The sequence below is a fragment of the Corythoichthys intestinalis genome, chromosome 14 (genome assembly GCF_030265065.1).
Source record: "Corythoichthys intestinalis isolate RoL2023-P3 chromosome 14, ASM3026506v1, whole genome shotgun sequence".
Lineage (NCBI taxonomy): Eukaryota > Metazoa > Chordata > Actinopteri > Syngnathiformes > Syngnathidae > Corythoichthys > Corythoichthys intestinalis.
The window spans coordinates 29,567,954-29,592,873 of record NC_080408.1 but is presented as its reverse complement, the minus strand read 5'-3'; the positions used below and the strand labels follow the sequence as shown (position 1 = coordinate 29,592,873).

The following is a 24,920-nucleotide window of genomic DNA, read 5'->3' as shown; positions in this document are numbered from 1 at the left end:
ATGGACGTCAATGGCAGCACCCCCCATAAGCGTCAATGGAGTTGGAGACGTTTGGGGTATACGTCCTATTGATATCTGGTCATTTTCTGTTGATTTGGAGAAATTTAGTTTTTTCCCCATTGAAAATGAATGGGAAAAATTTTGGACGTCCATGGACGTCAGTGGCAGCACCCTCTATAAGCGTCAATTGAGTTGGGGACGTTTGGGGGACACGTCCTATTGATATCTGGTCATTTTCTGTTTATTTGGGGAAATGTAGTTTTTTCCCCATTGAAAATGAATGGGAAAAATTTTGGACGTCCATGGCAGTCAATGGCATCGACATCCATATAGTCAATTGAATCCAAGTACATTGGCATCAATAGATTCGACATGCATGGCCGTCAATGGCATCAATGCAATGTAAATTCCATTGAAATCCCATTGTAAGTGAATGGGAACTTTTCCCATTAGAAATGAATGGGAGAGTTTTTGGCAAATTTCCAGGGAACCGTAAATTTTTTCCAAATTCTGTATACAACTTTTATGCCCCTCACCGTCCCGGAATTTTTGATACCCAAATTATGTGATTTGGTCAAAAATTGTAGGACTAGATACATTTTGAAAAAAAAAAAAAAATCTGGAAAATTGCCGTTTGCGGGAAAACGGAAAATTTTTCGGGGCCCTTTTTAAAAAAGCCATCGTCGCGCAAAAATTCCGGACGTTTCGATATCCGAACGGTGCCGATCGGTGCAGCGGTTCGGGCTGTGCGGCGCGCCGAAAAAACGCGGAGAATAAGATGAATAATAATAATAATAACTAGAAACTGCAATTTCGGGAGAAATTACACACCTTGGTCTTTCCTCTGTGGAGATACAGATCTTAGCCCCACTCAGGTCTATCAATAGAATGGATCATAATGCCAGTCATTGGCAAAAAACAAAGTAAAAGCCGTTAGAAATGAATGGGAGAATTGGACGTCCATGGACGTCAATGGCGGCACCTTTCATAATTGTTAATGGAATCGGGGAAGGTTGGGGGACACGTCCTAATGATATCTAGTCATTTTCTGTTGATTTGGGAAAAAAAAAAAAAATTCCCATTGAAAATGAATGGGAAAAATTTTGGACGTCCATGGACGTCAATGGTATCAACTTACATAAGCGTCAATGGAATCCAAGTACATTGGCATCAATAGAATGAAAAAACATGAAGAAATGCCATTGGAAATTAATGGGAAGTTTGGACGTCCGTGGACGTCAATGGCATCACCCTCCATAAGCAGCAATGCAATCGGGGACATTTGGGGGACACGTCCTAATGATATCTACTCATTTTCTGTTGATTTGGGGAAAAAAAAAAAATTTCCATTGAAAATGAATGGGAAAAATTTTAGACGTCCATGGACGTCAATGGTATCAACTGACATAAGCGTCAATGGAATCCAAGTACATTGGCATCAATAAAATGAACAAACATGAAGAAATGCCATTGGAAATGAATGGGAAGTTTGGACGTCCATGAACGTCAATGGCATCACCCTCCATAAGCGGCAATGCAATCGGGGACATTTGGGGGACACGTCCTAATGATATCTAGTCATTTTCTGTTGATTTGGGAAAAAAAAAAAAAATCCCATTGAAAATGAATGGGAAAAATTTTGGACGTCCATGGACGTCAATGGTATCAACTTACATAAGCGTCAATGGAATCCAAGTACATTGGCATCAATAGAATGAACAAACATGAAGAAATGCCATTGGAAATGAATGGGAAGTTTGAACGTCCCAGGACGTCAATGGCATCACCCTCCATAAGCAGCAATGCAATCGGGGAAATTTGGGGGACACGTCCTATTGATATCTAGTCATTTTCTGTTGATTTGGGGAAAAAAAAAAATTTCCCATTGAAAATGAATGGGTAAAATTTTGGACGTCCATGGACGTCAATGGCAGCACCCCCCATAAGCGTCAATGGAGTTGGGGACGTTTGGGGTATACGTCCTATTGATATCTGGTCATTTTCTGTTGATTTGGAGTAATGTAGTTTTTTCCCCATTGAAAATGAATGGGAAAAATTTTGGACGTCCATGGACGTCAATGGCAGCACCCCCTATAAGCGTCAATGGAGTTGGGGACGTTTGGGGGACACGTCCTATTGATATCTGGTCATTTTCTGTTGATTTGGGGAAATGTAGTTTTTTCCCCATTGAAAATGAATGGGAAAAATTTTGGACGTCCATGGCCGTCAATGGCATCGACATCCATATAGTCAATTGAATCCAAGAACATTGGCATCAATAGATTCGACATGCATGGCCGTCAATGGCAATGCAATGTAAAGTCCATTGGAAATCCTATTGAAAGTGAATGAGAACTTTTCCCATTAGAAATGAATGGGATAGTTTTTGGCAAATATCCGGGGAACCGTAAATTTTTGCCAAATTCTGTATACAACTTTTATGCCCCTCACCGTCCCGGAATTTTTGATACCCAAATTATGTGATTTGGTCAAAAATTGTAGGACTAGATACATTTTGAAACTTTTTTTTTTTTCCGGAAAATTGCCGTTTACGGGCGAACGGAAAATTTTTCGGGGGATTTTGAAAAAGTCCCCGCGTCGCGCGAAAAATCCGGTCGTGTCAATACTTGAATGGTGCCGATCGGTGGTACGGTTCGGGCTGCGCGGCGCGTCGAAAAAACGCGGAGAATAAGATGATGATATAATAATAATAATAATAACTAGAAACTGCAATTTCGGGAGAAATTACACACCTTGGTCTTTCCTCTGTGGAGATACAGATCTTAGCCCCACTCAGGTCTATCAATAGAATGGATCATAATGCCAGTCATTGGCAAAAAACAAAGTAAAAGCCGTTAGAAATGAATGGGAGAATTGGACGTCCATGGACGTCAATGGCGGCACCTTTCATAATTGTTAATGGAATCGGGGAAGTTTGGGGGACAAGTCCTAATGATATGTAGTCATTTTCTGTTGATTTGGGAAAAAAAAAAAATTCCCATTGAAAATGAATGGGAAAAATTTTGGACGTCCATGGACGTCAATGGTATCAACTTACATAAGCGTCAATGGAATCCAAGTACATTGGCATCAATAAAATGAACAAACATGAAGAAATGCCATTGGAAATGAATGGGAAGTTTGGACGTCCATGAACGTCAATGGCATCACCCTCCATAAGCGGCAATGCAATCGGGGACATTTGGGGGACACGTCCTAATGATATCTAGTCATTTTCTGTTGAATTGGGGAAAAAAAAAAAATTCCCATTGAAAATGAATGGGAAAAATTTTGGACGTCCATGGACATCAATGGTATCAACTTACATAAGCGTCAATGGAATCCAAGTACATTGGCATCAATAGAATGAACAAACATGAAGAAATGCCTTTGGAAATGAATGGGAAGTTTGGACGTCCATGGACGTCAATGGCATCACCCCCCATAAGCGGCAATACAATCGGGGACATTTGGGGGACACGTCCTAATGATATCTAGTCATTTTCTGTTGATTTGGGGAAAAAAAAAAATTCCCATTGAAAATGAATGGGAAAAATTTTGGACGTCCATGGACGTCAATGGTATCAACTTACATAAGCGTCAATGGAATCCAAGTACATTGGCATCAATAGAATGAACAAACATGAAGAAATGCCATTGGAAATGAATGGGAAGTTTGGACGTCCATGGACGTCAATGGCATCACCCCCCATAAGCGGCAATGCAATCGGGGACATTTGGGGGACACGTCCTAATGATATCTAGTCATTTTCTGTTGATTTGGGGAAAAAAAAAAAATTCCCATTGAAAATGAATGGGAAAAATTTTGGACGTCCATGGACGTCAATGGTATCAACTTACATAAGCGTCAATGGAATCCAAGTACATTGGCATCAATAGAATGAACAAACATGAAGAAATGCCATTGGAAATGAATGGGAAGTTTAGACGTCCCTGGACGTCAATGGCATCACCCTCCATAAGCAGCAATGCAATCGGGGACATTTGGGGGACAGGTCCTATTGATATCTAGTCATTTTCTGTTGATTTGGGGGAAAAAAAAAATTTCCCATTGAAAATGAATGGGTAAAATTTTGGACGTCCATGGACGTCAATGGCAGCACCCCCCATAAGCGTCAATGGAATTGGGGACGTTTGGGATATACGTCCTATTGATATCTGGTCATTTTCTGTTGATTTGGAGAAATTTAGTTTTTTCCCCATTGAAAATGAATGGGAAAAATTTTGGACGTCCATGTAAGTCAATGGCGGCACCCTTCATAAGCGTCAATGGAATTGGGGAAGTTTGGGGGACACGTCCTATTGATATCTGGTCATTTTCTGTTGATTTGTGGTAATTTTGTTTTTTCCCCATTGAAAATGAATGGGAAAAATTTTGGACGTCCATGGCAGTCAATGGCATCGACATCCATATAGTCAATTGAATCCAAGTACATTGGCATCAGTAGATTCGACATGCATGGCCGTCAATGGCATCAATGCAATGTAAATTCCATTGGAAATCCCATTGGAAGTGAATGGGACTTTTCCCATTCGAAATGAATGGGATAGTTTTTGGCAAATTTCCGAGGAAGCGTAATTTTTTTCCAAATTCTGTATACAACTTTTATGCCCCTCACCGTCCCGGAATTTTTGATGCCCAAATTGTGTGATTTGGTCAAAAATTGTAGGACTAGATACATTTTGAAACTTTTTTTTTTTTCCGGAAAATTGCCGTTTACGGGCGAAGGGAAAATTTTTCGGGTCCGTTTGAAAAATTCCCATCGTCGCGCGAAAATTCCGGTCGTGCCGATATTTGAACGGTGCCGATCGGTCAAACGGTTCGGGCTGTGCAGCGTGCGTTTTTTTTTCATTCAAAATGAATAGGAAAGTTTTTGGCAAATTTCCGGGGAACTGTAAATTTTTGCCAAATTCTGTATATAACTTTTATGCCCCTCACCGTCCCGGAATTTTTGATATCCAAATTATGTGATTTGGTCAAAAATTGTAGGACTAGATACATTTTGAAACTTTTTTATTTTTTCGGAAAATTGCCGTTTACGGGCGAACGGAAAATTTTTCGTGGCGGTTTGAAAAATTCCCATCGTCACGCGAAAAATCCGGTCGTGCCGATACTTCAACGGTGCCGATCGGTGCTACGGTTTGGGCTGCGCGGCGCGCCGAAAAAAACGACTATAATAATAAGAAGAACTAGAAACTGCAATTTCGGGAGAAATTACACACCTTGGTCTTTCCTCTGTGGAGATACAGATCTTAGCCCCACTCAGGTCTATCAATAGAATGGATCATAATGCCAGTCATTGGCACTAAACATAGTTAAAGCCATTAGAAAAGATTGGGAGAATTGGACGTCCATGTCCGTCAATGGCAGCACCCTCCATAATTGTTAATGGAATCGGGGAAGTTTGGGGGACACGTCCTATTGATATCTAGTCATTTTCTGTTGATTTGGTAAAAAAAAAAAAATTCCCATTGAAAATGAATGGGAAAAATTTTGGACGTCCATGGACGTCAATGGTATCAACTTACATAAGCGTCAATGGAATCCAAGTACATTGGCATCAATAAAATGAACAAACATGAAGAAATGCCATTGGAAATGAATGGGAAGTTTGGACGTCCATGAACGTCAATGGCATCACCCTCCATAAGCGGCAATGCAATCGGGGACATTTGGGGGACACGTCCTAATGATATCTAGTCATTTTCTGTTGATTTGGGGAAAAAAAAAAAAATCCCATTGAAAATGAATGGGAAAAATTTTGGACGTCCATGGACGTCAATGGTATCAACTTACATAAGCGTGAATGGAATCCAAGTACATTGGCATCAATAGAATGAACAAACATGAAGAAATGCCTTTGGAAATGAAAGGGAAGTTTGGACGTCCATGGACGTCAATGGCATCACCCCCCATAAGCGGCAATGCAATCGGGGACATTTGGGGGACACGTCCTAATGATATCTAGTCATTTTCTGTTGATTTGGGGAAAAAAAAAAATTTCCCATTGAAAATGAATGGGAAAAATTTTGGACGTCTATGGACGTCAATGGTATCAACTTACATAAGCGTCAATGGAATCCAAGTACATTGGCATCAATAAAATGAACAAACATGAAGAAATGCCATTGGAAATGAATGGGAAGTTTGGACATCCATGAACGTCAATGGCATCACCCTCCATAAGCGGCAATGCAATCGGGGACATTTGGGGGACACGTCCTAATGATATCTAGTCATTTTCTGTTGATTTGGGAAAAAAAAAAAATCCCATTGAAAATGAATGGGAAAAATTTTGGACGTCCATGGACGTCAATGGTATCAACTTACATAAGCGTCAATGGAATCCAAGTACATTGGCATCAATAGAATGAACAAACATGAAGAAATGCCTTTGGAAATGAATGGGAAGTTTGGACGTCCATGGACGTCAATGGCATCACCCCCCATAAGCGGCAATGCAATCGGGGACATTTGGGGGACACGTCCTAATGATATCTAGTCATTTTCTGTTGATTTGGGGAAAAAAAAAAAATTCCCATTGAAAATGAATGGGAAAAATTTTGGACGTCCATGGACGTCAATGGTATCAACTTACATAAGCGTCAATGGAATCCAAGTACATAGGCATCAATAGAATGAACAAACATGAAGAAATGCCATTGGAAATTAATGGGAAGTTTGGACGTCCGTGGACGTCAATGGCATCACCCTCCATAAGCAGCAATGCAATCGGGCACATTTGGGGGAAACGTCCTATTGATATCTAGTCATTTTCTGTTGATTTGGGGGAAAAAAAAAAATTCCCATTGAAAATGATTGGGAAAAATTTTGGACGTCCATGGACGTCAATGGTATCAACTTACATAAGCGTCAATGGAATCCAAGTACATTGGCATCAAAAGAATGAACAAACATGAAGAAATGCCATTGGAAATGAATGGGAAGTTTGGACGTCCCTGGACGTCAATGGCATCACCCTCCATAAGCAGCAATGCAATCGGGGACATTTGGGGGACAGGTCCTATTGATATCTAGTCATTTTCTGTTGATTTGGGGAAAAAAAAAAAATTCCCATTGAAAATGAATGGGTAAAATTTTGGACGTCCATGGACGTCAATGGCAGCACCCCCCATAAGCGTCAATGGAATTGGGGACGTTTGGGATATACGTCCTATTGATATCTGGTCATTTTCTGTTGATTTGGAGAAATGTAGTTTTTTCCCCATTGAAAATGAATGGGAAAAATTTTGGACGTCCATGTAAGTCAATGGCGGCACCCTTCATAAGCGTCAATGGAATTGGGGAAGTTTGGGGGACACGTCCTATTGATATCTGGTGATTTTCTGTTGATTTGGGGAAAATTTGTTTTTTCCCCATTGAAAATGAATGGGAAAAATTTTGGACGTCCATGGCAGTCAATGGCATCGACATCCATATAGTCAATTGAATCCAAGTACATTGGCATCAGTAGATTCGACATGCATGGCCGTCAATGGCATCAATGCAATGTAAATTCCATTGGAAATCCCATTGGAAGTGAATGGGACTTTTCCCATTCGAAATGAATGGGATAGTTTTTGGCAAATTTCCGAGGAAGCGTAATTTTTTTCCAAATTCTGTATACAACTTTTATGCCCCTCACCGTCCCGGAATTTTTGATGCCCAAATTATGTGATTTGGTCAAAAATTGTAGGACTAGATACATTTTGAAACTTTTTTTTTTTCACGGAAAATTGCCGTTTACGGACGAACGGAAAAATTTTCGGGGCCATCTGTAAAGTTTCCTGTGTCACGCTAAAATTCCGGTCGTGCCGATACTTGAACGGTGCCGATCGGTCTAACGGTTCGGGCTGTGAAGCGCGCGTTTTTTTTCCATTCAAAATGAATAGGAAAGTTTTTGGCAAATTTCCGGGGAACCGTAAATTTTTGCCAAATTCTGTATACAACTTTTATGCCCCTCACCGTCCCGGAATTTTTGATGCCCAAATTATGTGATTTGGTAAAAAATTGTAGGACTAGATACATTTTGAAACTTTTTTTTTTTCCGGAAAATTGCCGTTTAAGGGCGAACGGAAAATTTTTCGGGGCCGTTTGGAAAATTCCCATCGTCGCGCGAAAATTCCGGTCGTGCCGATACTTGAACGGTGCCGATCGGTGGTACGGTTCGTGCTGTGCGGCGTGCCGAAAAAAACGTCAACAATTATTGAATAATAATAATAAAGAAATAAAAAATAAAGAAGTACAATAAAGTTGTACAACAACATAACCTTGTTCTTTCCCTTGGAAAGACCAAGGTAATAAGTACGATAAAGTTGCAGAACAGCATTACCTTGTTCTTTCCCTTGGAAAGACCAAGGTAATGAAAGCTGAGAAGGGTTCCGTGCGTGTGTTTTTTGTGAGGAAAAAGACTCCTGGTGGAGTGACGCTTAGTCGCCAGCTTGCCTCCACAGAGGGCAGAGCAATAAACAGCGAGTCACCCCTATTTCACTGTGACAAGTCTGGACCACCTCCATCCTAACCAACACACAAGCACATACACTGCTGGCTAAAAGTATTGGCACCTCTGCAATTCTGTCACATAATGGATCAATTTCTCCCAGAAAATGATTGCGATTACAAATGCTTTGGTAGTCTGATTTTATATCTTCATTTATTTTGCTTGCAATGAAAAAACACAAGCGAATGAAAAAAAAAATCAGCATTTTACAAAAAACTCCAAAAATGAGCTGGACAAAAGTATTGGTACCCTAAGCTCTCCTCAGATACATCCTGCCATGTAAGCTGCACACAACAACTGCACACCGCTCTCACCATTAACGACTTAGCCTTGTCGTTAAACATTAATTAAGAAGCCCGCTTCACAAAGATACGATGTTGGAAATTGTAGCAAGGTTTTCAATGCTCTTGTAGCGATGTCAGCATATTCCAGAATGACTTTAATCCAGAACCTCGGTAGAGTTGTTGTCTCAAATGTACATTTAATAAGGTCGCCGTCATTTGCAATCTCTACAAGTTGATCTTCCTTTTGCACAGACATGCTCGAATCACTCGGTTTATTCACAAACGGGTCACGAATCCACTAATTCGCAGTTCGTGGTTCTTCGAGGTTGTAGCTCGTCAGGTGCCATTTTTCGCCGTAAAAATATCTCCAAAGATGTCTGTTTTCTAGTCACCTTCGCTCGTGTGGGGGCTAATTATTTCCGGGAACAAATGTGCTGCGCCCGCGGCCGAGCAATACATTATTATCAAGGACAAGGGCACATAGATATATTATATACACAAACAAGATGTACCTTAGCAGTCCAATCAATGGACTTCTATGACGACATTCTAATCTATCCCGTAGTATTATATCTAGAGTAGACAGGGATATTGGTGTGTTAAGCAGGGGCACAGGGTTAATTCAGCCAGAATGCGGTCGTTATTAAATTATTATTTTTATGCGGCCCGGTAGCAAATGCGTCACGGACCGGTACCGGTCCGTGGCCCGGCAGGTGGGGACCCCTGCTCTATGGGATTCAGGACTGGACTCATGGCTGGCCACTTTAGAAGTCTCCAGTGCTTTCTCTCAAACCATTTTCTATTGCTTTTTGAAGTGTGTTTTGGGTCATTGTCCTGCTGGAAGACCCATGACCTCTGAGGGAGACCCAGCTCTCTCAAACTGAGCCCTACCTTATGCTGCAACATTTGTTGGTAGTCTTCAGACTTCATAATGCCATGCACACTGTCAAGCAGTCCAGTGCCAGATGAAGGAAAGCAACCCCAAAACATCAGGAAACCTCTGTCATGTTTGACTGTAGGGACCGTGTTCTTTTCTTTGAAGGTTTCATTTATTTTCATGTAAATTCTATGTCGATGCCTTTTCCCAAAAAGCTCTACTTTTGTCTCATCTGACCAGAAAACATTCTTCAAGAACGTTTTTGGTTTTCTCAGGTAAGTTTTGGCAAACTCCAGTCTGGCTTTGTTATGTCTCTGGGTCAGAAGTGGGATCTTCCTGGGTATCCTACCATAGAGTCCCTTTTCATTCAGACGCCGACGGATAGTACGGGTTGACTCTGTTGACTGCAGGACAGCTTGAACTTGTTTGGATGTTAGTCAAGATTCTATATCCACCATCCGCACAATCTTTCATTGAAATCTCTCGTCAATTTTCTTTTTCATCCACGTCTAGGGAGGTTAGCCACAGTGCCATGGGCTTTACACTTATTGATGACACTGGGCACGGCAGACACAGGAACATTCAGGTCTTTGGAGATGGGCTTGTAGCCTTAAGATTGCCCTTGCTTCCTCACAGTTTTGCTCCTCAAGTCATCAGACAGTTCTTTGGTCTTCTTTCTTTTCTCCATGCTCAATGTGGTACACACAAGGTAACATGACAGAGGTTGCGTCAACTTTAATCCATTTTAACTGGCTGCAAGTGTGATTTAGTTAGCAACAGGTGCTTTTAAATAAACAAATTAGAGAAGCATCACATGGTTTTTCAAAGGGTGCCAATACTTTTGTCTGGCCCATTTTGGGGGGTTTTGTGTAAAATGATGACGATTTTATTTTTTTTCCCATTCTCTTTTGTGTTTTTCCATTGTGAGCAAAATAATGACATAGATATTATGAACAAAGCATTTGTAATTGCAATCATTTTCTGGGAGAAATTGAGCACTACGTGACAGAATTGCAGGGGTGTCAATACTTTAGGCCAGCAAGCAGTGTACATACACAACACGTGACATGAATGAACCTGCTAAACACACAACAGGCCAAGTCTTGAGGTACAAGTGACCTGACTTGGGAGTTTTTGGAATTATAAGCCAATTTAAAAAGTACAATATCAGGTTTTCTTTTTGAAAACGTTATAAAATCTTTGTTGTTTTTCCCATTCCACTTAAATTTTGTAGACTTGCTGATTGTTTTTCTGAAATCATGTCAGCATAAGAATGCGTTGCCTCATATCTACTGTTTGCTTTGGTTGCATGTATGTTTGTCCCCTGACAGGAAGTCATCCCTGAGGAATTCTAACGAGACAGATGCGACACACTCCTTCATCGGGGTAGCAAAAACAAGACTTTACTGTCCACCCCACTTATTGACCATTATATGTACTTCTTTCTCCCTTGTCTCAGCGCTGCTCTTATTTTAGAGAAGTCAAGAGTTGCACTCTTGATGGCCTGATAAGAGAATAAGAATCTCATGACTGGACTAACATTGACTGTCATATCAGTGCAAAACACATGATAATGCTGTCCTAACAACCGGACTGAAAAATGCTGCATTCATCTTAATGGTGTAATAAGGGAGTTCTCGGTCATGCGCTTGTTTCTTACAATCGTTGGTTAAATATTTAAAATTGCTTGAAAATTTTAGATTATAAACTTGTTGTATGCATATGTATGCACAAAATGCATATTTTTTACCGAACCAATTCTGATTGATACAAGCAAGTTGCTGGTGTCACTTTGTTTTAATAAACCATGTGCTGAACAATCTTGAGTAATGAAAAGGAAATATTTTGAACCGAGGACACCTATTTGGTTGACCAATGAATCATTTTAGTGACATTTGTTTAACTTAAGTTTGTCCAGATCTATGGAATATCAGATAGAATAGAATAGAATAGAATAGAATAGAATAGAATAGAATAGAATAGAATAGAATAGAATAGAATAGAATAGTGTCAACTGACAATTTTGAATTATGAAGTGAAATTTTGAATTCAAATCTACACTAAATCTGCTTTTACACTGTTGGGTCTGATACATAAAATTCCTTTTTTTTAAAGAATCATTTCTGGGCAACCTTTACAGTGAGGAAAATAAGTATCTGAACACCCTGCAATTTTGCGAGTTCTCCCACTTTGAAATGATGAGCAGGTTTGAAATTTTCATGGAAGGTGCTTGTCCACTTTGAGAGACAATCTAAAAAATCCCAACAAATCACAGTGTACGATTTTTGAACAATTTATTTGTATTATACTGCTAGAAATAACTATTTAAGCACCTGAAAAAAATCAATGTTATTATTTGGTACAGTAACCTTTGATTACAATTACAGAGGTCAAATATTTCCTGTAACCTTTCACCAGGTTTGCACAGACTGCAGCAGGGATGTTGCACCACTGCTCCACACAGATCTTCTCTAGAGCAATCAGGTTTCTGGGCTGTCACTGAGAAACACGGAGTTTGAGCTTCCTCCAAAGATTTTCTATTGGGTTTAGGTCTGGATATGCTTTTTACGAAGCCGCTCCTTGGTTATTCTGGCTGTCTGCTTCGGGCCACTGTCATATTGGAAGACCCAGTCACGACCCATTTTTAATGCTCTAACTGAGGGAAGGAGGTTATTCCCAAAAATCACACAATACATGACCCTGGTCATCCTCTTCTTAATGCAGTGCAGTCGTCTAGTCCCATATGCAGAATAACACCTCCAAAGCATGATGCTACCACCTGATGCTTCACAGTAGGGATGGTGTTCTTAGGATGTTACTCATCATTCTTCTTCCTCCGAACACTATGAGTCTAATTAAGACCAAAAAGTTTCATTTTAATCTCTTATCACCAGATGACTTTCTCCCATGGCTCGTCTAGATCATCCATATAGTAATTGGCAAACTTAAAACAGGTCAGTACATGTGCTGGTTTAAGCAGGGGAACCTTCCGTTCCATGCAAATGTTTAAACCATGACGTCTTAGTGTATTACCAACAGTAACCTTGGAAATGGTGGTACCAGCTCTTTTCAGGTCATTGACCAGCTCCTCCTGTGTAGTTCTTGGCTGATTCCTCACCATTCCTGGGATCATTGAGACCCTACGAGGTCGATCTTGCATGGAGCCCCAGTCCGAGGGAGATTAACAGACATGTTTAGCTTCTTCCATTTTCCTAATAATTGCTCCAATGGTGGATATTATATCACAAAGCTGCTTGGCAATTGCCCCGCAACCCTGCCCAGCCTTGTAGAGATCTACAATTCTGTCTTTGGACAGTTCTTTGGTCTTGAACATGTAAGGAATTGGAGTCTTCCTGATTGTATGGGGTGGACAGGTGTTTATATGCAGCTAATCGCCTCAAACGGGTCAAAATGTTAGACTCAGGTCAAAATGTCAGACTCAAAAAGTCCAACTCCACTCCACTTATTCGTTAGACTTTTTAAAGTCGACTAACAGGTCTCTGAGGCTCACAATTCTAGCTAATAGACAGGTGTTCAAATACTTATTAGCAGCGTAATAGAAATAAGTAGTTAAAAAACACTTTGATTTTATGGATTTTTTTTCTTTAGATTGTCTCTCACAGTGGACAAGCACCTACCATGAAAATTTCAAACCTGCCCATCATTTCGAAGTGGGAGAACTTGCAAAAATCGCAGGGTGTTCAAATACTTATTTTCCTCATTGTAACTTGAAAAAAAAGCGTTTACAGATTACAAAGTATAGCGAAATGTTGCAATTTCCTTAATTGGGCATGATGAGTTCATGTGAAGATGAAGAGGAAGTCAAGTTTAAGGAATAGAAAATGAACTTAGAGGAGGTCACCAGCCACATAGGAGAACTCATGATATGTGAGGTCATTGAGGTTCTTTTATAGTCATGCTGAGTGCTTGTGTTTATGCCTGAGCATAATCAATACACTGTCGTTTAAGCGCTCGTTGTCATTTATGTTGGCATTGACCAACGCCTCTCGTGGGAGAGAGTGGCTGCTCGGCCAACACTGGGAAAAAAAGATATCCCGAATTATCCCGCCACCGACGCATGTTCCCGAACTGGCGCCTATGCTGTTTTCTGTTTTTTTCCTGCCGCTCAGGGAGGATGGGCCCTTTGGCGGCGACGCTATTTCAGACGTGAGATGACACCAAAGTGTTACCACCGCCGTCTGTTCACTTTTGAAGTTGACGGAATAAAAAGGGCATCACTGGAACAAGACAAAACTTGTGCTTTGTTTTTAAAAGGGGATGTCAAACGGAATCGATGGCAACTTGAAAGCAGCTACACATAGTTTAAACAAGTAAACTAAAACATTCTCTATTTTGAAGTGACCCTGAAGGCAACATCGGTCATTATAAGATGTGATAAATACTGCACAGCCAGACAGTTTAACTAAACATTACAGGAACTTCAAATGCTGAAACTGTGATTTGAACATCTCCCTTAAAGTAAAAATAAATTGAGTGAGAAATTCTGTCCAGCCCACACACACAGAGAGAGAGACAGATAGACAGATAGACAGATAGATAGATAGATAGATAGATAGATAGATAGATAGATAGATAGATAGATAGATAGATAGATAGATAGATAGATAGATAGATAGATAGATAGATAGATAGATAGATAGATAGATAGATAGATAGATAGATAGATAGATAGATAGATAGATAGATAGATAGAAAATCTCTGTTTTCCAGATAATCTCCAAAGACAACACCATGTTACTATTTTAATTTTAAGGTACATAAATAGACATTTAAAAACATTTGGAACAATCACGTTTTTAAATGTGTTTTCAAAAACTGAAAAGACGGACAATTATCAGTAAATATAAAGATAGCAAGATACAAATTTACATTATGAAATTCAAACAAATCAGACTCTTGTTGTGTTAGGCAAAATGTAATTTTAAAGTGTCGCTGATGGAAACACAGGGATACGATCGATGAAGCGACAAAAAAATAATAATTTTGCAATGCTATCAGAAGTAGAAACAAAGACAGCTTAATAGGGATTTTAAACAATGACATTCTGAACAACTACTAAGTAGCTCTCTATGAAAATCTGAGAATCCAGACAGCCCCTGAAGGATACACCAGATGAGATAAAGACATACAACTGTAGCTAGTTAGAAAGCAGGGTTCTCTTACATTCTCTTGTCTTTACACCCCCACCCCTCTTTCTCCGCAGACATATTTGGAACGTTTGACTCACTCCCAAAAACAACGGCAGTGCCGCCAAGTCAGAGAGCTTCGAGCTACACGTTGCCTTTATCATCCAACACTAACACACAACAATGTAATCATGAAGGAGGCCTTCTAAAACCACACAGCATGGAGCTGCTGGGTGGGCTGGAATCATCACACAGTACATCAGACTCAAACAGCAAAGTAAATAGACTCAAAGTTCATCGGAATTGCAAAATTTGCGGGGGGGAAAAAAACGCTCGTAACACACAGAAAATACACTATTGAGACATGAGGGTCCTTTAGTTCAAAACACTCAATAACCATTCTCAACACTTTTTGCACATTATACATTTTCACTTTTCACACCCTAGACACGATTCTTTCCCCCGTTTACGTTATGTACAAGACAAAACTTTTTCATCTAAATCTATCACTTCTTTTTGCTATCTTAACGGCAGGTGAAGACTTTAATTCATGAGCGTTTTACTGTGTTAAATTGTATTAAATGCATCATTCGCTGTCTCAAAACCCACATTACCCAATTTTTTTTTACTTGACCGCGTAGGTTTTGAGTTACGCCATAGCAACACCTTAGCAACGAGTGACTTGCCTCGCTGCCGGCCGCTGCCTGATGACGTCAATTCCCGAAGACCTCGCCAGAACGCCAATACGAAACTATAGCACCACGCTATGCTTGCAATATATTGCAAACATTTTCTGTGTTTTACTCGCGAGATTCATCATGCCATCTCGATGTGTAACGATGAATTGCTCACACGAAGGCTATGAGTGGCCCATAAAACCTTCTTCTGCAAGGATTTGGACATCTTTTGTGAGAGTCAAGCGGAATAACTTCTCCCCGGCTCCTCGATCGCGTCTTTGTTTTCAACATTTCAGCGACGACAAATTTGAAAGCCTAGGAGGATACATACAACCTTGATTTTTCAAAGATGTAAGTAAGCCCTTACTGGCAATTTGATACATTTAATACTTGATCGTGACCTGTTTTTTGTTGTTGTTGCATGCCTGTCATAGGACAACTGACAGGTTGTCTATTAATCAAAGCTGTCCCGACCAGTCGACGGAAATGCGTTGACGAGCACACCATTCGGTCGACGGTTAATAAATGGTTAAAAAAATTGATGCGTCGAAAGTTGAGAATAGTGGATGCTCGGGATTCAAGCGGGGAAAGTGGCACAAAGCCCAAAAAGTGCACCAAAGGGACCAAAGTATGGACTTCTTTCTTTCTTTTTTTTTTTTATTTTAAACCTGTCCTGTTCAGCTGTTTGACACGGAGAATGGAAGTCTAAGTGCCCAGATGGTCTGAACAGTTTTAATGTTTCACAATGAGAGTATGACCTACTCCCATTGTGATCATTCAACATACCTCGTTTATTATGACAAAGCAGCGAACAGGAAGGGCTTATGGAGGAACAGAAGCAAAGATAAGAAACACAAGAAAAGAAAGAAAACAAACACAAACAATAAATACATTGAACGCCTACACTAACTATGAATATGTTGGTGCTATCGTTAGCTAGATGTATTTCCGGTTGACACCATGCTGGGGGCCTGTTGACCAAGGAAAGAAGGGGAGCGGGGTGGGGAAGTCTATAAGCTAAGTGATTGGGAGTGGTGGAGTGTACACAAATCAGCTCTGTGATCTAGAAACCAGTAATCGTGTGAATCCCTTGTGAGTGTAAGCCCGTTAGCAGCCGACCCTACGCCGCCCCATCGCCAATCCGGGCGATCCCCCACCCAATCACACCCAGCCGCGCGCAAGCCCCACCAAACACGCGACAGCCACATAAATGAGTGGAGACACTGCGTGTGCGCCAACCCAGGGCCACGGCCCCCACCCAGCCAGCCCGGGGGAGGAGGACCAGCGCAGCTCATCCCTCCTCCCGCAACCCAGCAAAGGAGCTATCGTCATCCCCATGTGCCAAGCTTGCTTACCACGGCAGCACGTTGCCGTGAATGAACACCTGAAGTGTCGTCACCCAGGCATAATTTTCGAAGACGAAAGGAGACAACAAGCTGGCAGATTGTAAGTCCAAAAAAATGACATTTTTTTATTGAAGTTACCTTCACGTGGGTCGTACAACAGAGTATTAGGGGCTAATGTCGGGCTGATGTAGCTGAATAAGCAGCTATGTATGTCATGATTGTTTGTATTCTCAGTTCATTTTCCTGTATTCAGCACCTGATTGAGCCAGCTGGGCGGGGTAACGTGACACACCTGTGCTGCATTAGGAAGGCTCAATATTTAAGGAAGCCTGTCACCATCTGCAAGTGTCGGATTATTGCTTGCTACTTGCCTTGCTTACCGCCTGTGTGTTCATCGTCAGCCTTCGAGTTTCCCGACGTTCTACGGTTGTATTTTGGTTTGGTCATCTTTACGTTAGTGCTCTTTTGGGCATTGTAGTTAGATTCTTGTACTCTGTTATATTCATGCATTCTAGCGTGCTCTCTTGGTTGCACTTGTTAAACTCGCGTTTGTTAACGTGCTCTCTTAGTTGTTCTTGTTAAACTCGCGTTTGTTAGCGTGCTCTCTTAGTTGTTCTTGTTAAACTCGCGTTTGTTAGCGTGCTCTCTTAGTTGTTCTTGTTAAACTCGCGTTTGTTAGCGTGCTCCCTTTGTTGTACTTATTAAATACAAACATTTACTCTACTGATCTCCTGGTCTGTGTTTTGGATCCACATTAACGGCTTGCCGTTCATAACAATGTACTTTACGTAGCGCATTTCCGCCTGCGTTAAAATTAACAAAATTGAATGCATCTTGCGTTTTAGAATCTGTTTTACAAATAAGGAAATCCTTATTATTTTGCTTCATCTACATCAAATTGTAATCAATAAAAGAATTTATATTATTGCTTTGTCATAGTCCCAGTTAAAGTACATGTATGTAAAGTGCGTAGCGTCTCACAGCTACATTAACCCGACGCAATAATTAGGGCTGTCAAAATTATCGCGTTAACGGGCAGTAAATAATTGTTTAATTAATCACGTTAAAATATTTGACGCAATTAACGCCCATGCCCCGCTAAAACAGACTAAAATGACAGCACACTGTCATGGCCACTTGTTACTTGTGTTTTTTGTCTCCCTCTGCTGGCGCTTTGGTGCGACTGATTTTATTTAAGCACCATGAGAATTTTGTAATATACAATGCCGAGCTACTAGTTTATTTTTTGATTGAAAATTTTACAAATTTTATTAAAACGAAAACATTAAGAGGGGTTTTAATATAAAGTTTCTATAACTTGTACTAACATTTATCTTTTAAGAACTACAAGTCTTTCCATCCATGGATCGCTTTAACAGAATGTTAATGTTAATGCCATCTTGTTGATTTATTGTTATAATAACAAATACAGAACTTATGTACAGTATGTTGAATGTATATATCCGTCTTGTGTCTTATCTTTCCATTCCAACAATAATTTACAGAAAAAATATGGCATATTTTATAGATGGTTTGAATTGCAATTAATTACAATTAATTAATTTTTAAACTGTGATTAACTCGATTAAAATTTTTAATAGTTTGACAGCCCTAGTAATAATGCGACTTTTTGTTTTTCGTAGCAATATTTCGACTTAAATCTCATTCTTTTTTAAAAATTTATTTATTTGGCCCTAAAACTCCGTCGTAGCGTCGTATAAATATGCATCATTAAGTTTTTCCCACGTACTTCACTCAGGTGATGCGTGACATTAATTTATCTACTCTGATGGTGCTCATTCTAATGCTGGGAACAATATAGACATTCCACAAAAAGAGAAAGTAAGAATTGTTTTGAATACTGTTGGAAAAGTGAAGTCACAGTGTTCTGAATCTGTTTACATTCCATTCTTTTGCACTAGTTAATGCCATTAGCATTTGACCTCATTGTTTATTTGTGATTTATTATTATTATTTATGTGTTTATTTGTACTTTAATAAAGAATTTAAGTGTTCCAAATGTTATTGTGAATTAATAATCGTCAACAAAAATTCAATTGCAAGATTAGTAAGAAAAAACAAGTTTAAAAAAATTATTAGACTAGTCGACTAATCGATAAAAAAGTCTGCCGACTAATCGGGAGAAACAATCATTGGCGACAGCCTTATTATTCATGTCAATTTGATACATTTATAACTAGATCTATATAACTACTCGTCTGTTTTTGCAATTACTGATAATTATATCTCAGAATGACTGCGGAAAGAAATCACGATGCTGGACATAGGCCTACCACTCTTTCTTTTGCGAAGTTGGAGCTGCCAACCGGCGTCATTACCAACGTCTGCTGTGCTGAGTAAATCGGCGTCATCTGCCGCCTCAGGTTAAAAAATGTAGGGATTAATTGTAGATATTCTATCCTGGGAGATATAGCCAGGGTTGTAAAGTGGCTAGAATTTCTTGCCGGAACACCCCGATGTGAAAGTCGCCACGGAGCCAGAAATGTTATTTATTCTTTTTTTTTTTTTCAAACCTCTTAAACTACTGAAATGCAAAGAAAACTGTTTTAACACAGCTATTTCTATAAAACATACAAAAACTGATTTTCATTCAAAATTGTATTTTTTCAATGATTTGCAAAATAAAAGTTAACAAAAACAGCAACAACCCCAACCTCCATCTCCTAATTTTTATTTTTCCCTCATTTCTTCACATATTAAATGCCAAATCTCAATTTTAACTACTTAAGAACATAGAATGTATATTAGAATGAAAGTTAATGTAAACATTTACTTTTGTTTTTAATAATAAAGATATAAGTAACATACATTCAGAAAAATAACTACAAATGACTTGTATTATGCAGAGTGAAATGGAATATATTTTGAAGATCACGCAAACGTTGACTTTTTTTTAAATCAAAAGGAAATGACTAAATAGCCTAACATAAATTAACAAATACAAGTCCAAAGTGTACACTGGCAGCTAAGATGTTCGGAACCTCCCCATCAGAGCACATAAAACAAAATATGATAAATAAGCCTCCCCAACTCTTTCGTTGCTCTTAAAGATTTGATCCAATTTATGTTGCATTGCCCTTTTTTGTCGCATCAATTCAACAATTTTTTTTTTTTTTTTTTTGCTGTTCCAGAAAACATGCACATTTGAACCAATGAGAGCTAACTGCAGCAGCTGGGGAAACTTCCATGCCATCCGTGGAATAAAATCAATAATAAATATTGGGGGAAATGGATTACGCTACACAAGCACTTTATCATGCTTGTTGTTAACACTTCTGTATGTAAATCTGATGTTGGTAGATTTTCTTCTTGGAGATGAAATGCATGTGTGGCAGCTTATAATTTTTTTTTTTACATAGCGTTTTGACAGATGCCGTCATATTTTGGAAATCAAAGCACCGTGTACTGGAATAGCATTCCGACCCTGAATCTTATACCGGAACTGCGTTCTGGCCCTGAATGTTATACCGGAACTGCGTTCCTGACCGTTCTGGTCCACTATCACACCTGGCTATAGCCATCATTAGCGTCACAAAAGAGCGATTCTGAATGGTTACTTTCGGTGGAAATATCACTGATATCGTTGCTGCTGCAATGCTCGCTGTGGACAGTCTTCTGTTGCGTTCTGGAATTTACGTCACACTTCCAGGTTTGGAAAGGGACTATTAACGGAGTGCAAAAAAACAAAAAAAAAAGCTAAGCTGAAGCTGCCCTTTAACCCATTTTACAGAACAAATAACATTTCATATACATTACAGGTGATGTCCACAAACATCCAAACTAACATTTCTTTCATTCGCATCCCGATACTTGTGTCCAAAATGTACTTTTTCTACAATCACTAAGTGTCATGATAAATTTGTTGAAAACTCATATTGACTTCAGTTTTTTTTTAATTTACCTCCTGTTAGCATTCAAATATTTTGGCCCAAACTCCAAATTTGCAGCTCTTTTACATTCTGTTTGTGTGTCCCACTATTTTGTCCAAACGCAACATTTTCTTCACTTTTCACTTCCTGTAGGCATCCCAATACTTTCCGTCCGAAAACATCGTTTTCACCAGCTAAGATAAAAGAAAGCCTTGTTGTTATGTGGACATGATCCAACATACCTTTACCCCTCCCCTCTACGTGCGTTTGTGTTGACCCCAGGACACATGCTGGATACAACATCAAAAAAACAAGAGCCCTTCTTTATGGCGTGTGATTGTGTGTGTGTGTGCATGCGCATTCATAAAGAGGGCTCTTGTTTTTTTGACGGCATCTCCTCTGTCTTCTTTAAAGTCTCCATAAAGGCCCGGTGAATAAATCACAGCTGCACAGATGGTCTCCTCTATACTACTATCGGATCATGTTGCAGACCCGCGGGACTCATAAGTATTAGCGCTTTGTACTTGCAAGTACTTATTTGTTTTTTTTCCATCTCTCATATTTTGTAATGATCTCGAGAATGTGTGTGTGTGTATGTGCGTGTGGGCGACGCAGTGAGCAACAGTGCAACTATGCCATAACACCTACAATGTGATGATGACTCAGGCCGCATTGATTTTCATTTTTAAAGGCTTTTAACGCTGTTCACACAATAAAGAGTTTACTGCTGAGCTCATTTGAACTCTGTTGCTAACCAAAACACCAGCACCAAGGGAAGGCCATAAAGAGTATCTCAGAGGAACTTGGTAGTAGTAAAGACTATGTTACCTGAAGTCAGAGGTCACCACCCTTTTTTGAAAGTGAGAGCCATGTCAGGAGTGCTGATTAATTAAAAACGTTACTACCGTAATTTTCATACTATAAAGTGCACCTGACTATAAGCCGTGCCCCACCAAATTTGACACGAAAACGACATTTGTTCATTGATAAGCCGCACTGGACTATAAGCCGCAGCTGTCCTCATTTTATTATACTATATTTACACCAAAAGATATTAACCAGTAACAATTTATTTGACAATGGCGTCATAAGACTGTCATAAGACCAAATGAACCACCATGAAGCTTTGAAACAATTAGCTGCAAAGCTTCATTGCTTCAAGAAGCTTCATTTGGCCATCACTGCTCCCTTGGGAGAGACAGTCAACATCTGCTGCTTCCTGCTGTCAACACAGCCAACTTGCCTCCTAGCATGCATTGCAGCACTACAGATGTAATTAACAATCAAAATTCATGTTCTGTGCTAATTATTTCTTCAGTTATTGTTCCAGTTGTTTCACTGATTGCTAGTTATGGTATTTGGTAACACTTTATTTGACAGTGGCACCATAAGACAATCATAATTATGACATGACACCGTCATGAGCATTAATGAATGCTTATAACAGATGTTATTGAATGTCATCCAGCAAATTATCTCACTTTTGAATTGATGTAAAAGATCCGAGCTGGACATAAACGGAGTTAGTGTAATAATTTGCTGGATGACACTTAATGACATCTGTCATAAGCATTCAGTAATGCCCATGATATTGTCATGTCATAATCATGACGGTCTTATGACGCCACTGTCAGATAAAGTGTTCCCTATCAACCCAAATAAATCGAAACTTACAGTAGTTTACCAAACAACACATTTGCTCAAATGATCTTTAATTTTATGTTATAATTAACTGTTGTCATATTCTGTGTGTAAAAAGTGCATGTCAACATCACAAATCTACAAATCTTGGGTGTGTATATTATACAAGTGGCCTACATGAAAAATGTTGAACATTTGTCGCATTGTATTGCAATTACCGGAGCCTCAGGGTTGTAAAAAAGCTGCTTCCCCAGTAGATTCTGGAAAGAGGCCTCTCCACTATTTTCTGTCTATTAATGTTTGTGTTTCTGGAATTTACATGGCTAACTTTTGCTTATTTACTTGCTTTGTTCCTCTAAAATTATCCTCTTTTTCTCCAGGAGACTGATTGCTCTTAAAGTTTTGCTGCATGTACGGTGTTGTCAATTGCAGTTGCTCTGCCTCATAAAGACAATCCTTAACAACTATCAGCATTCTAATAGACTCTGATGCATGTAGCCTATGCACAGTATTACGTGCCTTAATTTGTGTTCCAGGAAAGCTTTGCCTCACTTATTTATTTTGTCCTGCATCTGGAGATTGTGATCTATTTACCAAAAAAAAACAACTTTTGTCAAGCTTGGTTAGTTGAACTAGATACAGCTCTCGGCAAGATACAGTAGATTAAAACTGCTCGATAAAAAGTGGGCTTTCTCATTTTAAAAACTGCATTTTGAATTTTAAGGGAACTATTCTTTTCTAAATTCCAACCAAAGACATTGTTATCAAGCAGGAAGCACAGAAGCCTCGGAACCTCATTTCCTTCTACAGATGTGCACCCCCTCAAATCCCCCTGTACCTCCTTGTGACAGCTGCAGTGAGGCTCGGCGACCAATGGGTGGCAGAGCAACCCGCAGTATCCATATTTTGTGCGTGAATCGGGTATGATATGATGTGTATGTAGTCAGTCTTACTTGCAGTCTCGGTCCTCCAGGTCAAAATGTGGGTTGAAGTTGATGAGGATCTTCTGGCCCTGCTCGGGTGCCGTGATCACCCAGGCGCACTGCTGCGAGGGCGGGTAGGCGCCGGGGTAGCCCGGAGAGGTCAGGTAGCCCGGGGAATGGATGTCGATGGCCCCGCCGCACTTGTCTGGGAGAAAATGTCACATTAAATGTCACTGTTTGACGTTTTACACGAACCCAACATGTATTATATTCTGACACCACTAGAGAACCGGTCGTGCTCTGTCACTTGAATGTGTATAAATTGACAATTTTACAAAACAGATTGAAGCACACACATGCACTGAATGTAAAGCCCTCGTAACGCACCGGTTTGGGTGAGCGCAGCCGCCAGGACGACCTGCGTTAAGAGGACGACCCAGAGCAGCTCAACGCGCGCCCTGCTGCACCCGTGCGACATCCCGACTCTAAAATTCCTCCCCAAAACACTTGCTGGTAGTCGTCCAAAAACACAATCATTAAAATAAAAAACAAATTTGGGAAATGATCTCAAAGTAGGAGATCCATCCACAACTTGACAGGTCCTGGAAGGTGAATTAATCCAAATGGGGTGGGGAAGAAAATAAAAAGAGGAATTCCGTTAGGTCCGAGCGGCAGGTATGATGGCTCCCACCAGGAGAGGAGCCTCGGCAACCGGGAATAAATCCACCCGAACTGAACGTTCGAATTCCGGAGCGATGGAGCGGGAAGACGCGACCCCTCTCGTCAGCGCGCCGAGGCAGACAACATCGCCCGCTTGTTTGCCTCCTCACTCCGGAGCTTATTCTCCGCCCCCCTCTCTACCCGTCACCGCGCCGATGTCGGGAGCCAAACTGTGGAATTTCCACTCCCACAACTCCAGCTGCGAGGCGGCCACCTATGAGCTCAAGATGGGGTACGTGCTATGCAACACTCATTCACCATTTTTTTTAAATAAAAAAAACCCATCAGTCATCCTTCCTTTACTTCATTTTGTTCGTTTTCACGCCATTTGAAAGCAATTAGAACCCTGAAAGAGACACACCTCATCCAACTAAAATGTCTTGCTTTCAACAGCTCAAAGGGCACCAAAGCACAACTGGTAAAAGAAGGAAAAGTAATTCTGATAAAAGTTTTAAAACAACACCATACAGACAAGTTTCCGAGGTCCTTCCGCTTTATTTCTGCATTTCGGCACGTGACCTCCGTTTTACACTTTCTCTAACCAAAACAAGTTGAGCTGGAGTGGCATAATTTGGAAAGACCGCATTCATCTGCCATCATCACGAAATGGGAGGACACCTAGGCAGATCTGGAACCATGCCTGTGCCACCACAAAGACCGGATGTCAATGTAGCCCCGTTGACGCTGTGTTATGGAAGGTATGTTCCTCCTATCCCTGCATTTTCTTGTGTCCTGAGCTCAAAAAATACTTAGGGTGCCTACGACAGGATTAAAAAAGTCTTAAATAGCATTATTACGTGAATTAGAATCATATTTTGAGACGATTCGAGTATATACAACAATTTGGCAAAGCGCAAATGACGAGAAATTAAGTCTTTTAATCTGCCGTTTAG

General features: G+C 40.1%; 1 protein-coding gene across 3 annotated transcripts in view; it reads right to left on the bottom strand.

Moving 5' to 3' along the window:
- The window catches only part of LOC130929567 (neuropilin-1a-like), a 100,384-nt gene extending 76,260 nt beyond the window's left edge, over window positions 1–24,124 (bottom strand). For 2 of the 3 annotated variants that reach the window (XM_057856806.1, XM_057856807.1), the window contains exons 1-2: window positions 23,695–24,124; window positions 23,338–23,512 (exon numbers count right to left, since the gene is read on the bottom strand). In XM_057856806.1, coding sequence (XP_057712789.1) covers window positions 23,338–23,512; window positions 23,695–23,785 — 266 coding nt within the window. In that variant the 5' untranslated portion in view covers window positions 23,786–24,124. The other variant, XM_057856808.1, reaches the window with a different exon arrangement.
- Between the last annotated feature and the right edge of the window lie 796 nt (window positions 24,125–24,920).